The 18,705-nt window shown below is 33.7% G+C and overlaps 1 protein-coding gene across 4 annotated transcripts in view; it reads right to left on the bottom strand.

Annotated features, from left to right (window-relative positions):
• Positions 1–18,705, bottom strand: part of Ptp36E (protein tyrosine phosphatase 36E) — a 305,940-nt gene that overhangs the window by 228,495 nt on the left and 58,740 nt on the right. The window contains exon 3 of one of the 4 annotated variants that reach the window (XM_077438567.1): positions 15,657–15,677. The exons of the other annotated variants lie outside the window; for them this stretch is intronic. Coding sequence (XP_077294693.1) covers positions 15,657–15,677 — 21 coding nt within the window. The remainder of the gene's footprint in view (positions 1–15,656; positions 15,678–18,705) is intronic. 4 annotated transcript variants of the gene reach the window in all.

An 18,705-nucleotide genomic window follows, 5' to 3' on the forward strand; every position in this document is an offset into this window, starting at 1 on the left:
TGGTTACCGATAGAAATTTAAATCACTCCCAATAGTTTGATGGTGAAAATAATCGTAATAAACACGTTTAAAAATGCAAAAACTTTAGAGACCTTGACGTTTAGTTATTTATATTATCTTATTTATTTATTTATATTTGATTTATTATTACAATAAATACATTATAAAAATGAATAGACAATAATACCAAAATAATGACGTATACGTTTGACTTTCCGCCAGATTTTAATTGTTTAAACGCCTATGACTTCATCTTTTTCACACTATATCTTATAAAATTTGCATTATAGGCTCTCATATATATATATTTTTACTTAACTAATTGGTTATTTAATGAATGTTTATATTATAATGTTGACAATTCGAAATGCGTATTACCGCCAAATTTTAAACGATTCATTCTAATAGCTCGGACTGATTTCATCTTTCTGGCTTGATTTTACATATATATTTACACTGCGATATTTTACGAGCCTTTTATCATTCTAGATTTTTAATCATAATGGGCGAATCCACTTCAACTGTGGCAATTTTTTTTAATATAAATTGACGAAACATTGTAAATCAAAGAGCTGCAAATTAAATATTAAAATTAATGCTCGCGCAGCAAATTAATTAGCGGTGTGCAATTTCAGATTTTGCAGCTCGAGGTTATTTATATATTATATTAAGAAACGTGGTCGGAGGGGATGAGGTTGAAAATTGAGGGTTCGAAAGGAGGCAGAGGAATGGCTCAATAAAGGGCACAAACCGCTGAGCGCGGCCAACGGGTAGGAGTCCCTAATGATAAATTAATATTTATGTACAAAATCAAGCGATACAATATTAGAAAATACTTACGGCTTAATTTAGTTAGAGACACGCACAATACAGTTTGAGATGTTTAGGCTGGGGATTATTAAATATTTTAATGACAACTTCATGACTTTGATAGTATTAAATTCAAATCGGTAGTCTTTCCCACAATTTGTCTTTTGCTTCGACTCAAATTTGTCCCTTAATTTATTGTTCTTCAAGAAGGCAACGAAGAGAATTTCTCTTTGATATTGATATTCAAATATAATCAAATGAATAACAGATTGAAAATAATAATAAATTTCAAAATACTAAATTAGACCTTTCTCCGAGTGTTCACTTCAAGAGATGAAAGCACAAAGTTCATCCACAGATCCGAGTAAATCATTTCCGAATCAGTGTACATCAATTTTGATTACTCAAACGAAAACTTAGTCACATCAAAATTGCACCTAATATAATATTATATTAGATTTATCAAGATGGCGGAACGTTGAGAATAACAAAGAAATACAAAATCATGCTATTTTAATCATTTATGTATATTTAATAATTCATTTTATTCTCTTGATTCTACATCGTAATACATTATACCCGTCGTTGTTAGAAAAATTGTGAAAATATCTACCTAATACTTACATATGTGCGTGGTAGACATAATCATTCGATGATTGTACCTCCGCCCGCACATTTCTTTATCGGATGGCTCCGATTCCAATGGCTATCCAGATTCTTAATTAAATCATTGCTGCCGTGCCTAAATGTATCGTTTTACACCGCACTGGGCGTGGGTTAGAGATTACTATACCTTAATTGTCTGCACTCATCATTATTTTCATAATTGAATTTGATGTACATATGAGTGAATTTTGATCTTATGTTTGTCCATTTGGGCCTTACAGGGATGTTTTGTAAATTTTGGCTGATCAAATATTCATATGTTTGGTGCTGACTGTTGATGCAAGACATACATACCTAATTTGTCTCTTTACACATATTTATCTAATAATATATATTTTGTGACCAATTCCATTTTTGTTTGAATTAAATCGTTGCTTCCGTGCATAAATGTAATATTTTACACCTCACTGAGCGTAAGTAGGTTATCGGAGATTATTTTAACTTAATTTTCTGGTAGCCTGCGCTCATTATTAATTTCATAATCGAATGTTATGTACGTATGAGTGAATTTTCATCTTATTCATCTTTTTTTCCATTTAGGCAATACAGCAGCGGTTTCCAAACTGGGAGGCGCGCCTCTCAGGGGAGGCGCGGACTATTGCCAGGGGAGTAATTTTCATACCATAATATCTACAAATAAATAAAACTTCATATCGTAGCTATATTATTATATCTATTAAAACGTGTCTATATTATTATATCTATTAAAAAATAAAAGGTAGGGAGCCGCGGAAAAAAATTTTTTTAGGGAGGCGTAGTGTTACAAAACATCCCTTACAGGGATGTTTTGTATTCTCGGCTAGTCTAAAAATACATATACTATTGGTTTTACCCGGCTTCGCTCGGTTTTTGTAATATCAACCATTTAAACATGGCTAATCTAATAGTATACATTTTACCTACCTACCTACATATGTACATACATATAAACGATATAAAACAGCAATAGAAAATTAAATTAATTTAAATTAAATTAAATTAATTTAAATGAAATTAATTTAAATGAAATTAAATTAATTTAAATTAAATTAAATTAATTTATTAAAATTAAATTCATTTTCAATGGACGGTGCTAAATGCTTGTGTATTTTTCAGGAGGAAGTGTCGATACAAACAATATATGTATGTATGTATATACAGGTTTTTTCTTAATTCTACCACCCAAATTTTACTTACATACATACTTACAAAGTCTATTTCGAAATTACATATTAGATTGGTGCTGACTGTTGATGCAAGACATACTCAATTAGTCTCCTCACACATATTTAACTATTATTTCATATTTTGCGACTAATTCCATTTTTGTTTGTTTTGTTTCTTCTATGTATTGTTTGTATAAATATATATCGTTTTTGTTTCTTCTCTGTTATATTTTCGATTATGTGGCACATTAGAATTTCCTCTAATGCCACAATGGTCCAAACTTAAAATAAGTAAATATTTAACTATTGAGAGGTTTCAATTTAATAGGTTGACAAAGGCACGTTCTACAAATGTTTGCATCGCATGTAATAGTAAACAAAAACCAGTATCAACTTCAATGGGTCGAAATAAAATGCAAATGATTTTCCAAAAGTACATACATATAGCCGACAAAGACAAACCGCATCAAAATTACTAACTACATTATTTCACAGCGAACTTCTCACTTATCACAACAGGCGTCAAACTTGCGCGATTCAAAATGTCGAACTTTTAGCATACTTTTTCGCATTCTTCGGACCCTCCAATAAATAAAGTCGATATCACAAGTCAGACAGACGGCGTTAGAGGAACTTTCCAAAAGTAAGCTTCATCAGTTTCGGGTCATTTGCCGAATGAATAATTTATCTTTGACGGGACGGAAGAGTGATAGGGTGATGGGGAGGGATTCCACCACCCCCACCGCCAGCTTCACCACATCCCCCATCCACGGGCAGTTTCAGCTGAATCACTAAACCTATTGGTATCACATGAATAAATTGAATCAGGGGCGCACCAGCGGCGCCGGTAAAAACCGGCCGGAGATTCTGAAACCCGAACAGCCTCCTAGTGAAGGTTCGTTGCTCCCGACAGCCGGAAAACATACGGCGGAAAAGTGATTTTCCGACGAGCGAACGAGCGTTCATATGTATGTAAATACATATATGACAACGAATTTTCAAAATGTATTCAGTCGCAACGGTGAAAGTTGTTGTTATACTAAATAAAGGCTCACCCATACCGTTTCGTTTTATGTTATTCGAATAAATAAAATATAAGAATTATGAGGCATTTCCTCTAATATAACTCACGACCTTATTTTACCTACAAACGTATGGAATATCCATATAACACATTGTCATTATCAAGAATTCTAGAAGATTGCGATCTGTGTGTATTCCAGGTTTATTGAAATGGTAAAAATTGGATTCAATTTTCGAATTTTTAACAATTTAACCAATTTTTTATTACAAAGCTATTCTTAGTTTTGGAGACGATGACATCTCATTGTCATTAAACCTTGTTTCTTTGACTTTCCGCCGCCCACTCGTTTTGTCAGATTTGAATTGTTTTAACGCCTATAACGTTATCTTTTTCACACTATTATCTTATAAAATTTGCAGTATAGGCTCTCATTATCTCTCATATATATTTTTACTTCACTAATAGGTTATACAATGAATGTTAAAAGTTTATATTATAATGTTGATAATTCAAAATGCGTGTTATGGCCAAACGCCGATGAGTGTTTGACGTTTGGAGCACGAATGGTGTATGCCATGCATGTCTATATGGATCGTGATTTTAGTATCGTCGATTTCAAAACAGCTCGGATACACTACTGATTATCACGATACTAACCTATTACACTATCCATACGGATCTTGATACGCGTGAAACTATTTATAATATTGTAGCATGCCCCAATCAGTCGTTCTTTTTTATTTTTGTTTTGTTTTCAACTCGTTTGACGTGGGAAGTTCGTGGTTAAGGTATCCGCAATAGCCGGGGTTGCAGTCTGTTTTTTCTAGGCTCTACTTTTTTAGATTTGACTTAAATTTAAATAAAACAATAAAAGACGTTTATCTTTATTGACTAAATTTTAAATACATATTAATTTTGTAATATGCCGTTTGAAAAAGTAACTCACTGCGTGTTTATATTATAATTAATTAACAATGTGAAAGGAAAATGCGGCTTTAAGAGGGCTGTACACCTGAAACCTTAATTTTGTTACCGTTCCTTTCTTCGATATATATATATATATATATATATATATATATATATATATATATATATATATATATATATATATATATATATATATATATATATTGAGTGTATGTATATATTGAGTGAATGCGACAGTTGCGCTTCGACCAGATAAAACGTGTTTTAAATTGACAAAATCGAGGTTTCGTATTCTCCTATTTTCTCTTCCAAAACTGGACCAATTTTTAAAAAAATTTCATCATCGGTATGAGAAAGATACTTTCTGTGCATCTATCGGCGTATTTTTTTTAAAATCGACCGTTAAATAAGCACGCTGGACTCGTTTCATGGGTGTAAAAAAGAGGCGATTTTATAGATGTTTGGTGGCTCCTAGCTCCTATAAAAAATAATTAATAGAAAAAACAAAACGATAGATGCACCCCAATGGTGGATATCCATAGCATATTAAAAAATAATTTCTCTAGTGCCATAATTGAGGAAGGGAGAAGTATAGTACGTTTGTATGGACAAGGCGCTGCTATGCAGCCCTCTTAATGATGGCAATCTCATAAAATACAAACATACACACATAGGGAAACATATATAGGGAAATTTCGTTGTTATTAAGACGTATCATTACGGTTTGATACGATGTTGACCGGATCTTGACCTCGTTTCCCGTCGACTCTGGGACAATGTTGTAATGAGAGCACTGGGAGCTTGTGGACAGTTTAATCTGACACTTCTGTTAAGTTAGGTCATGTTAAATTGGACATAAGAAGATGACGTCTTCCAAAGAAAAAGACACCTTCGAGAGGAAAAAAATCACCAAACATAAAATTATCTGTATATTTTTCATGTTATTTACCACCCAATGCTACTACATATATTATAAAGAAGTTTTAAGCCACAACTCACATAATCTATAATTTATAGCTATTGTATATGTAAGCCAAAATCAAGAACAAAGCTTTTTTAATATCTCCATGTTAATTTTTCAATATTCACGAAATTAAGTCTATCTATAGACAAAGATCCAGTTTCGGGTCAATGGATTTCAGCTGAATGTACACTTTTCCGAGAAGGATTTTTTGGCAACAAGGGCTCTTCCGCGTTTGCGCGTAAGCAGCAAGGGCACTCGGCCAAAATGCGTCGATGAAAAATATTAATATCACCGCAAAAACGCCGAGAATTGATACGACGATACCTAATCATCTAATAATAATAGTAACGATCGTTGAAATTTAATATCGAGATGCGAGCTTAACTTTAACAATCGTTATTTATCGTAGTTGGGACTCGGAACAGATGAATACGGCACGGCACGTTCTCGCAATAATTTGTATAGAGCTCGTTCCGTTCGAGCAATAGTGAACCAAGCAGAAGCTCTAAAGTGTGTGTTTTTAGGGAACAGTGTCATCAATCAGGGACGAGCGAGTGATTAGTCACCCCGGGATGGCCTTTTGTTTCTTGCCCAACACAAAAAAATATAATAAAACGCAGACGGCACGAACAGATTATAATTTTGGCAAAAACAATACCTAAAATGTACGGCGTCAATTAAATTATGTACTATTTTTGGTTTATTATATTATAGTTAATTAATGATGCTTTTTACATTCCAAACCAACTTCAATTGAATGAAATTATTTAATGTAACAAACAATGTTGAAATGTTTTTTGACGTTAGCCTCAATAATGGTTTTTGAAAATTATAATCAGTTGACTCTGGTGATTTACAGCCATACCTCGTGAAATTTTATATGAAATTCCGTAAATTACTGTATAATACGAATCTGTTATTAGTTCCAACGATGTACATAATGCAAACGAACAATATAAAGATGTTTCATGTAGTTTAATATTAAAACCATTGTTAATTATTTCAGTCGTAGACATTACTAACAAACTAAGCAGGAGATTCTTTGACAAAATCGCTATTAAATAACCATACTAATACACTTGTGAAGATTCTCGGTGATTACAACAAGCTGTCTATATCCTTAAGGTGTAAATACAGATTACGAAAACACTGTTTAATATGTATAAAATGTATTTCAAACATTTATAATAATTGTAAATAGGTTTTTGAGTTTTTTTCCTATTGTGTTGTATAGACTAATATTAAAATAAGATGATACTGTTGCGTAGGGGTGGGTGGAGGATCCAAGTAAAAGGCCAAAGTCGTCTCACAGCATTTATTGATGATTAAGGAGATACACGCACTGGGAGTTCTCAGTCCAGAATGTCTTGATATCGCCTAAGTATCGCCTTATAAGGGATAGATCTCTCAGGACATCTTCGACGTCTAATTTGTTTACCTATTGTTATGGTCATGTACGGATATGTCTTCCTACGACATTCAGTCCCACGTTACAGGTCAATTCTGAGAAGGGACCAATAACAGGCAACTCGGTCGCCATTTTTCAGCCTACATGCACTTAGGGTCTAGATATAGTCCTCGAAACCAATTATAAACGGTCACACAGTCTCTGGGATTCTATTCGGCTTAATCCGATTGCACTACGCGGTGTACGTGACAATACTATAAATACTAACAAGAAAAATAATGTGCAAAATAGATAATGATCAACGGATCAGTAGCTATTATAATAGACCTAAGTTGTATTGTGAACATAAATTATGAACAATAAAAAACGTTTAAAAATTAAATTTTTAACTCCAACAATATTCACAAAGCAAATGTATACAGCGAAAAGATAAATGAATCTGTTTGACTAAAAAAGTAAACATACATATGTATGTATATGTAGTATATTTACGCTGACCATACGTCCTTTACTTAAGAGGACAGTCCTTTATTTCACAGCTGTGTCATTTAGATTTCTTTATTTTCTAGAACTGCCCTTTTATAATTTATTTTGTAACATCAAGATGCAATTCATAAATTTGATCAAACCTGTATAGATTAAAATGGGCAAAAAATATTATTGGAGAGGAGACAAATCAAAATTTAATAAGTTTGCCACTCTGAATTCGAACATGACAATGATTTTTGATGGTTTCTTTATGTGTATGAGATATGAGACTTTTACTTAAAATATCTAGTACTGCTATGCCAAAAATGAGTATTGGAATCAATTTTCAGATGCTTTTCCTATTGATTGTGATTTTTCAATGCTTTAAAATTCTTATTATTGATAATCTAGCGAATTTTAAAAGTCTAAAATATACTTTTTCTCTCACATATTTTTTTCGTCGCGTAATGAGCTTATTTCGCAAACTTTTCACTTTAACACGTTTACATATACCTACATAAGGATTAGTTTTCTACATATATATATCAATATTTTTTTTTACTAAACGTACTTACTCAAGTGGTAAATGTCTTTTACATTTCAATAATGGGTAATAAATATGATTGCTTAAAGTTCTCAATTATGTATGTTTATTTTTTGTAATAAAAGTTATCAGAATTTTTTAAAGTTTTCTTTACATGTCCTATATCTTTATTTTTTATTTTTACAAAGATATATACCAGGAAGGCTTGACAGGAAGACCCCAATGCGCCTTCCTGGACAATTAATTACAAACAATGCAGCATTTTATTATTACATAAATCACTGTATTTCCAGAAGTTGAAGAACACGAAATAACAATTAATTAATTAATTAAATACAGAATTAGTCCATTGAAACATCTATGGATTTAAATTTTGTACATAATTTGAACAAATTATACGCACAATAAATACAGAAGATTTGTGACAACAGGAAAGATGATTTTTTGCCAATTTTGAGGAACAGTTTCAACAATGATCAGATGAAATTGGGAAACTCCGATAAGAAACGATCGATTTGGAGTCACAAATACCCCCAAATCTAACCAGCAGTATGGCGGATCGAACCCATTGATCACTTGGTGCTAAACATACACGCTACCATTGAGCCATACTCTTTTCTCCAAAAAAAGATTAAAAAGAAATCTTAAGGTGAATGTTCTCTACGTTTAAACACGGGTTGATATTTTTATTTAGCATCGAAAATGATTTAAAAACCATCGTACCATTATTAAGAGAATTGTTAAAAGTTGAAAGCTTTTGAAAATTTTACGCTAAGACGAATTAAACGTCAGATAACAAGTTTCAATCACGCAACAACGAATATAAAACATTATTTAATGCGAGCACCGAAACCATTCGAGCAAGTACTCGTACTTGCGGAGGTTTTTCTTCGCGGAAACTTGTTCCCTTTGAACGGCAATTAAAAATTCAACGAAGACGAACATTGCGCAAGAAACGACGGAGAACACAAGGAAAGATACGCACAGAAATTAATTAACTCAATAACGTCAAAGCAGGGGTTAATAAAAGTCGCTCAATTTTCCACAGCGCATCGTTCCAATTGACGAGCCCTCTCGTCTATAATACGTACTATCGGAGTCATTCAACCCCGTTCCGGTTATTCGAGTTGTTTTTCTTTTTATCTGAGAGTCGCTTTCGAATTACGACGGTTATTTCAATAAGTTAAAAAACGAGGGACGCGCGCACCTTTGAGAAGCGCTCTCCGAAGCCTTCTCTCACACTACACGAAAAACCATTAGTGGAAATCGCTTTTCTTCGAAATCTCGAGCCAGTTCAACGACCGAAAGATCGTAAAATTAGCGTAAAAAATAACGTGCTCTCGTGCGGACATTAAAGCCGTCTTATCTAGAAAAAAGCTCGAAAATCATTCTTGTGATATTTTATTTAAATATTGATAAAGAAATATATATTTTTGTAAATTTTGCGGTGTATCCTACAGTAAACTTAAACTCACTTAACGACATTCAATAATCTGATTCAAGATGCGGTCTTTAAATTTATTCGATTTTAAAGACGTTTTATAAATTGATGATGCAATTTAAATATTATTAAAGCGCAAATATTCCATCTAAATTTTGCCGATTTTATTTTATTTATTAAGTTGGAGACATTTAAATATACAGTATACATACATATTATGTATGTATACTGCAGCAGCATAGCTCGGACGTTAAGCTTCTGCTTACCGTCAAGAAGGTGCCGGGTTCTATCCCTGAATGAAAATGAATTTTTCAGAGTATGCTGTTGGTCAGACCTGGATTTGTGACTCCAGGTTGATCGTTTCCTATCAGAGTTTGCCAATTTTCTCTGATTTCATTGTTGAAACGGTTCCCGGAAAAAAAATTGACTAAAAATCCTTCCTACCTACTATGTCACCACTATTTGAAAAATTTGATTGATGTACAATAAAAATTTATGTACAATTCATAGATGTCTCGTTAATTTGCGAGTTTTTTCAGTGTCTCGCAATTCAACGACTTATAATAAAAATGCTGTATTTGTATTTGTAATTGGCCAGGAAGGCGCATTGGGATTTACCTGTAAGGCCTTCCTGGTATATATGTAAAATAAAAATATGAATACACGCGAACGAGGCACACAACCAATCAGCGTAAAGTAGTCTACATGGACTAAAACCTTTGACCAATTAGATCAACGACCATACATTCTGACCAATGGCTGCATTTTAAGCATCCGCTATTGTTATGCCTATAATTTATGCGCATACACTAAATTGGTGAACGCGACTTAATTTATACGCATACATTAAGTCGGTGAACGCGACATAAAAACAGATGAGATGTATGTATGTATGTTTGTATGTATGTGCATCTGACATGTGCTCCTGATATTGAGCGCCAGAGTTGAAACGGGTGACGTCAGCGTCAGATGCACGGGAGCATACATACATAGACACATCCACAAAGACACAAACATATTCATTTATCATTTCGACGCCGGCGAATTTTAACTATCAATACGCGCGCCTATAAATTACTTTATAATATATTTAGTATATTATAACTTTATTTTAATTCGTGTTTCAATTCCTTTCCGAAGCCAACCGTTGAAATCAACAGGCACAACACTGGTGCTTTATAAAATCGAAATAGTCGATGCGGTGTTCGTGATTTGACTTTTTGAAATGTTTTTTTTTTTATTACTAATCTCTTCTTACTTTCACTTACGATCACTAGTAAAAAAAAAATTGTCTCTTATCCGATCGTTTTCATACTTTGCCATTTTGCTTGGTTTGGTCATCAATATAAGTGGAAGTGTCATCCGCCATTACGATGGTGAAAAAAATCGTAATAGACACGTTTGAAAATACTCCCTCGTATTTCTTGATGACGTTTATCGATCGTTTCACACGATCGTTTTAGCCTCTTCTTACTTTTCACCGCCATCTCGCTATGTCAGATTTAAATTGTTTAAACGCATATAACTTTTTCTTTTTTCACTCTATATTTTATGATAAAATTATTTTTCATAATTCTTATTAAGTTTTTATAAGATGTACCAAGTAAATAATTTTAAAGTTAAAATTATTCGAATTAAAGTTAAGCGATATCAAGTGAATAGCATCTAAAATAAAGTTCAATTATATATTATATTCGCAATTTAATAACCATCCAGATCTTGCCAGCGGCGATAGACGTACTCATCATAATCTTAGAGAAAATTTAATAAAGTTTTCGATTCCGGTTGGGATTTAACCAACGACCTCTCTACTGGTAAGCAATCGCTTAACCAGTGAACTACCCTGTGGTTAGAATATCAAGTTAAAGTAAGTTTCAGTTCGATAGGACTCACGGTGATCAAAAAATCCCCGAAATACACAGACACATATTTTTTCTAGATCATGAAAACGTGATTAGTGCTCGATTCTGAGTTCGAATTAGTCAAAATCTTGGGTTAAAATTTTCGCATGATCACAAAACTTCATCTGTTGTTACTACGTACACATGTACATATGTAGATAAAGCATACATTATATACACATTTTCAATGCCACAATATTCACCGTACGATAACGACAACGTTTGAGGTAAATATTTATAGTACCTATTCTATAATATCTTACATATGTACATTTATATATGTATGTATATATTATGGGGCTTAAGCGTGCGCTTTCGCTAACACGAGATATTTCGATAGGTCTCACCGCAATAAACATGACGTTTAGCGCATCATTATGGTCGCAATTATGGGGGCGGGAAACTCTAACCAGTGAGCGATGGCCAACATTTCGATATCGCGTTATCGCAACTGACAACCCTGCTCTAAAACCCCTGATAAATACACACATACATATACCATAACGCCTCTCAACACTCGTCAAAATCCCATATATCTCTCACACCTGCCAGGATCGAGTCTCGAGTCGACGGAAATCCGACGGGCTGTAAGGTCGGGTTCACACACACACACACACACACACACGTACTGAATTTACAGTAAACATCTTATCTGATTGTGGAGTATATCGGAGATAAATTTTGCTTTAAATTTCTTATCGGAATCTAATATACATATATACTTATATATGGAATTTAATTTTCCATTATAATTTTATAGAAATATATATATATATATATATATATATATATATATATATATATATATATATATATATATATATATATAATTGTGTAGCATATGCAAAATGGAGCCACCGTTATAAATGGCTTTCGAGGATTATCTCCAGGCTTAAGTGCTGTTGGCTAACAATGGAGACCCCCGAATGGACTTAGTGGTCGGTAACGGCACCCAGCCACTTCCCGCTAGTTCTCAAAACAGACAGCGCGAAACCGTGGGACTGCATATCTGGTACGTGACTGTAATAATAGGTAAACAAACGTGTCGAGGAAGATGCACTGAGTGACCTGCCCTTAATAAGCAGGTACTAAGGCCATACCAAGGCATTCGGGACGGAGCACTGGCAGTGCGTGGATCTCCTTAATCACCCAATAAATGCTGTGAAGTTACTTTGGCCTTTTATTTGGATCCTCCAAACACCTCTACGCAACAATTGTATTCGATACATTATTTAGTGAGTACGAATTGCATGACTATTAAAAAAATTCGGATGTTACCAACCCACGACTTTATCTATATATTTGATTAATATAAGAAGGTTACAAAACAAAATTCTATAATTAAATATAAATATATGTTCACACATACCAGCTGTGAGAGTATTTTCGATACAAATTGAGCGCAATTGTAGGAAAATTTCTACTTCCAGTTATCGGATTTAGTTCAATTTTTTTTTTACTTAAAATAAATACACAATACATATCAAGAAGATCAAAATAATTTAAAAGGTCAAAATAAAATAATGAAGTATTGTTTTAAAAAAAATTACTAATAAAAATACGAATTCTGACCAAAACCTTAACCTCAAACCTTAAACTCAACTCTATTAATATATACAATATAAATATTATTTTTCAGTTTGATACGTTCAGGGGTGTGGAAAAAAAATCGTTTTAGACTTTTCACAGAGGGAAAAATCCCACTTCCGCTTTATTAAATTTAGTTTTAAGTTTAGATTTATTTTTATTTTCATCAAATTGACACAAAGATTATAATTGAATTTTCTCGTGAAGAGCACACAAACATATTTAAGGGGGACGAAAAAAATCGAACAAGAGTAAACTGCCTCTTCTGTTTGACCGGTGTTCACCAAATATTAAATATAACTTGGTATTAAGATTAATTTTTTAGAAATTTGCAAGAAAGAGGTCAAGGTTTCCCTTTTTTAGTTACCGTTTCAATGAAAATCAGATAAATTGGCAAACTCTGATAGGAAACGATCGACCTGGAGTCACATATCCAAGGTCTGGCCAGCAGCGCTGGGCAGAGATTAGACCCTTGACCACTCGTTTTGAAAGCAATACAAGCTAACCACTAATCTATGCTACTGATTATGATCTTCATGACAGATAAATCGTCTGTAACATTGCGATAAATTTCCCAACAGATTGCAACGACAAATCACCATTCTACATGTATCTTAAATCACTTAGCCGTAAGCCACTGCCTAAATAGTATAGAGAAGTGTTCCATTTAGCCATACCATGAATAGAATATTTTGTACTTAGATTTTAATCAACTTTCCTCCGACTCTTCATTTGAGACTTCTCATTTGATACCCCCTGCCCGCACAATACTTTATCGAATGGCTCATATTTCAAGATCTATCCGACTTCTTAATAAAATCGGTGCTGCCATTCCTGAATGTGATAATTTCCGCCTCAGTGAACGTGGATCATCACAGATTATTTTAACTTGTTTGTCTGGTGGCCTGCACTCATCATTATTTTCATAATTGGACGTGATATAAGTATGAGTGATTTTTGATCTCTCTTCTATTTGGGTCTCACGGGGATGCTTTGTATTTAGGGCTGGTTCTTGCATATACATACATACATAGATATATATTTATGTACATATGTTCATACATATATTGGTACAAAACATTCCCAGATTTTTCTCCTTATATTGAACTATTATTACATGTTTTAAATCTACATACATACTTCTGTTATTTGATCTTTTGCTGCTGTTGTTTTATTTTATTTTTATTTCTGTATAATTATTTGTTTTTATATATGTATATATATTTTCGACCACTGTGGCACAATAGGAATTTCTGTAATGCCAAAACGGCATTACAGAAATTCTAATAATATATAGAAAAACTGCTTACAGTTTTAAAAACACTGCGACAAAGAACACTGGACAACGCTAAATTGATATTAAGAGGATCTATTTATATCTAGCAAAAACTTTAAGAGCCAGCAGAAAGAGACCAGAACGTCTTTCTGGAGCCGATATAGAAATTTGTCTTTATCAGCGGATAGAAAAGGGTAAGCTTACTTTGAAAATACGACCCGATAATCCCTTATAATCGAATCAAACAAGATTTCAACCGAAATGCAACCTTATTACAAATCCCATAAAAAGTGCAAACTCGTCAGTTCTATATACAAACATACGCATATTTAAAACTCAATCCATACATAAATATATAAGTATATACACTTAAACTAATCCCATTATGTTAAATTATAGTTAAAAGCCACTATAAAGCCGACACTGTAATCCTACCAAAGTGAAACGACGGACATTCAAACATCTGTACCCAGTGATACAGCATATAATACATATAATGTATGTATGTATGTACATACATTGTACGTACACACGTGTAATATAAAAAAATAATAAATAAACAAATATCCGATATTCTCTGACAATGCAGTTTTGTATCAAACCATTCCATCCCCGTATGACTGGCACAATGCACGTTGCACTCGTCCCGGAATGCATGCATAATGCATACGATCCCCGCTCTCTAGCGGTAAATCAGCTTAACCCTAAATATAGGTGTACATACATATATCCGAATGCAATCGGACATTTTATGAGCATTTGGCTCGTGCACTTCGCCATATGATATTTGAATGTGGTAGAATCGTCGACGTTTTACGTAATGCAGTGTAAGCGAGAAGTAAGCTTCGTAAGCCGATTTTGTATTGGAATTTCGGTTAAAAGTCACGTTTGGTCATCCACGAATAGCTTGAATAAACAAACTGAGAGTTTGTGTTTGATTTTCAATACAATTGTTATATATTTCTTTATTATTTTTCACAGATCAATGACTCCAGCACTTAATACATAGACCTATACATGCATAATTTGCTCCAGATGGATTAAAAACTCATTCGATTTTAATACAAAACACATCCAGAGCTTCTGAAAAGGTTCACGCGAACCAGCCGAAGCTTTTAGGACTTGCTTGACCACTCTCAATTAATTTGCAATGCTCTATAGAGCGAACGGTCAGCTCGGCTTAGCAAAATTCAATTAACTCAAATGCTCGTTATAAACCACCACGCTTTCAATGCGCTCTCTTGCTCACACAGGAAAAGCTCGGAAAATTACAACAACAACAACAAGAACAACCAGGTATTGCGAAATAGGATGACCTGTACTGCGTTAATTATAAAACTTCAATGCATACGATGCAAAGTTCACCGCAAGTTTCCCAGAAATGAAGTCTCTTATGGCAAACTATTAATCATTCCCGACAAATGAGTATTGAAAGATCTTGACAGGGAAACAAAACTTTCGCAGACCTATATTTGTTCGATTTCAGAATACGAACTCGTCTCGATTTCGTCTCTCTCTCTCTCTCTCTTCTTCGTCCCTATTTTCTCTCCTCGATTCTTTTGACGATTTGTTTATTCTGACGATTCGGTTCTTCGAATGAAAATTTTCGAATTTCGTACCGAGCGCAATTTCCCGAGCCCCATAATAATAATATTACGTTGAAATGACTCGTCAAACGTTTAACATAAATGGGTTGTATGTACATAAATGAAAATTGTAAATTCAAAACTTTATTTTACGTTTCATTTCTCATCAAATACAAGCAGCGCAATATTAAAGCTAAATTTACACATCGACCGGATTGAGCGCAGGTCAGTTATAAATAGACCCTTTGGTTGATTTATAAATACACCAGAAGCCTTTGGGTCACTATTGGTATTCGAAATTATTATTACCACTATCAATTTACGTTGTTGTTAACTTTCTAAAAAATTTATGGACAAAAAATAAATTATTCAAGCTTTATCGTCTCTTCCTCGCCAAACGTTTTTTGCGGCTGAAGGCAAACTCTTTAAGGGCAAAAATTGACGTTGGAGATGACCTGAAAATGGCTGACAACTAGTATAATATAAAGATCGTAAAATATCATACATATGTAGTTGGGAATAGCTCCTAGTCGGAAAAAGAATCGCCCAAAAAGTGGCGCTACAATTGCGCGTCTTGGCCATAGAACGAATACACAGCATCGGCCATCTCATTTTATATAAACATATTCTTATCATTCATTATATAACCTATTAATGAAGAAAAAGCATATATGAGAGATAATGAGAGCCTATAATACAAATTGTATAGTGTGAAATTAAATATATAAAATTAATATAGTGTGAAAATGATAGAGTTATGGGCGTTTAAACAATTAAATCTAGCAAAACGAGTGGGGGGCGGAAATTCAAACAAGCAATGCTACTGGCTATTGACAGTGAGTGAGCTGTCACCGTCTCCAAAATTTTTGGATTCTTAAACGTGTTAATTACGATTATATGTATGACACTAGTGTTGCACCCGATGACATATCATCGCATGGGTGTTGGCATATTAAGTTATTAAATAAATAAAAAATTAAAATAAATGTGTCGTCGGTCATGTCTTTGATCCCCACGTGGTCGAACTTTTTTCGAATACCTTTTAAATATTTTTAATTTAATATTTACATTTAATTGTTTAATATAAAAAAAACGTAAAAATACCTACCTATGTACCTACATATAAACAATATAATAACACCGATAGAAAAATTAGTTAATTAATTAAATAAATTTTCTATAGATGTCAGTAAATCCTCTTCCAAGCGGAAACATTGGTTTCGATCAGTATACATATATAGAAATTTTTTTCTTTTGTTATTGTATTCGAATATACGTTTTGTTGGATATGTGTGTCAAATCGAAACGACTATTATAGTACGGTGAGCGTTATCTATAATCGTTGCTGCTGAGTCTGAATATGATATTTTCCACCTTAGTGAGCGTAGATTGTCAGATATTATTCTAACCTATTTGTCTGGTAGTCTGCGCTCATCATTGCTTTCATGATTGATTGTGATTTATAAGTGGAATTTTGATTTACTCTCTTCCATTTGGGCCTTATAGAGATGTTTTGTATTTGCAGTTGATTCTTATTTATGTAGGTGTTATTCCTCATGTTATATATTATATTTGATATTTTTACGTTATCTGCTATTATTAATTGCTATTGTTTTTTTATGTATAAATGTATTTTTGTCTGTGTATATAAATACGTTTATATTTATTTTTCTTTCATAAGACATTCCCTTCTTTGTGGTTTTTTATAATTTGTAATTATTACTATTATCCGTTTTTATAAAGCTTATTATTTTTATGATTGTGTTAAATGTGTTGTGTGTGTATATATGTATGTACATGGGTATACGTGACGAGCCAGAATGTTAAATTACATAAAACACAAATATCGGAAGGCAAAGATCGAAAATCGAAAGATCTTAAGTCGAAAGATAAAAAAGGGTGCATGGTAAACGGTCCATACTCACGTACATACTCACTTAATTTGGGCGAGCAGGATACAACAGGAACCACAGGAACAGGCTTTTCCTCCCGTATTCTGCGCGCGCACATTAATTCGGGAGGAAAAGCCTGTTCCTCTTGTTCCTGTTGTATCCTGCTCGCGCAAATTAAGTGAGTCTGTACCGTTTACCATGCACCCTTTTTTATGATCTTTCGATTTCAGATCTTTCGATTTTCGATCTTTGCCTTCCGATATTTGCGTTTTCTGCAATTTAACATTCTGGCTCGTCACGGAGACCGTATGTGTTTTATTTTTTTCACGTCTAATTTCTTTAGTTATTACTTTGTTTCTTTTCTGTTATATTTTTGACCATTGTGGCGTATTAGGAATTCTTGTAATGCTACAATGATCTAAACTTTAAGACAGACACACCGAATAGCGATATTATTATATTTCATCATCGACTTAGCGAACCCAATTGAAATCTCTATCGGCGGCCAAGCCTCTCAAAAACCGCAAAGTTTCAAAGCTATCGGAAGAGTGTAGAGAGTTTGACAAACTAATTGACGTAAACAAATTGAGTACAAATATTTTTATAAATCTAAAATATAAAACATTCCAAAAAAAATGCAAAAGGAGGGGGGGGGGGAGAGGGCACTTATCCACCTGAATGCTGACGGTGTAGAACAAAAGCCGTCAAGTGTCGTAAATAATGATTCGGCGCCAAAAGCGCGCGCGATCGAGACGCACCCTAGCGGCAACAATGCGGAATTTTCCGATCAATTGAGCGTTCGGACAATCCGTCAGAGATTCAATTGCGCGCTACCGCGAAACGTCGGAAACATTAATCGACCGCACGTCACGTTATGGCGAGTCGATTGTCGCAACCGCATAATCAATCACCGAATCGAGTGCCACTCGACCATATTTATTAAACCGTCAAATGTCCACGCCGATTTTTCAAAATCGCAGGGTGGGTGGGGAGGGGGAGAGAATCTGCATAAAATTATCACTAAGCATTTTCCTAAAAGCAAAACGTTACCATATAAAAATGTATG

This window comes from Arctopsyche grandis, chromosome 9, assembly GCF_051622035.1.
Source record: "Arctopsyche grandis isolate Sample6627 chromosome 9, ASM5162203v2, whole genome shotgun sequence".
NCBI lineage: Eukaryota > Metazoa > Arthropoda > Insecta > Trichoptera > Hydropsychidae > Arctopsyche > Arctopsyche grandis.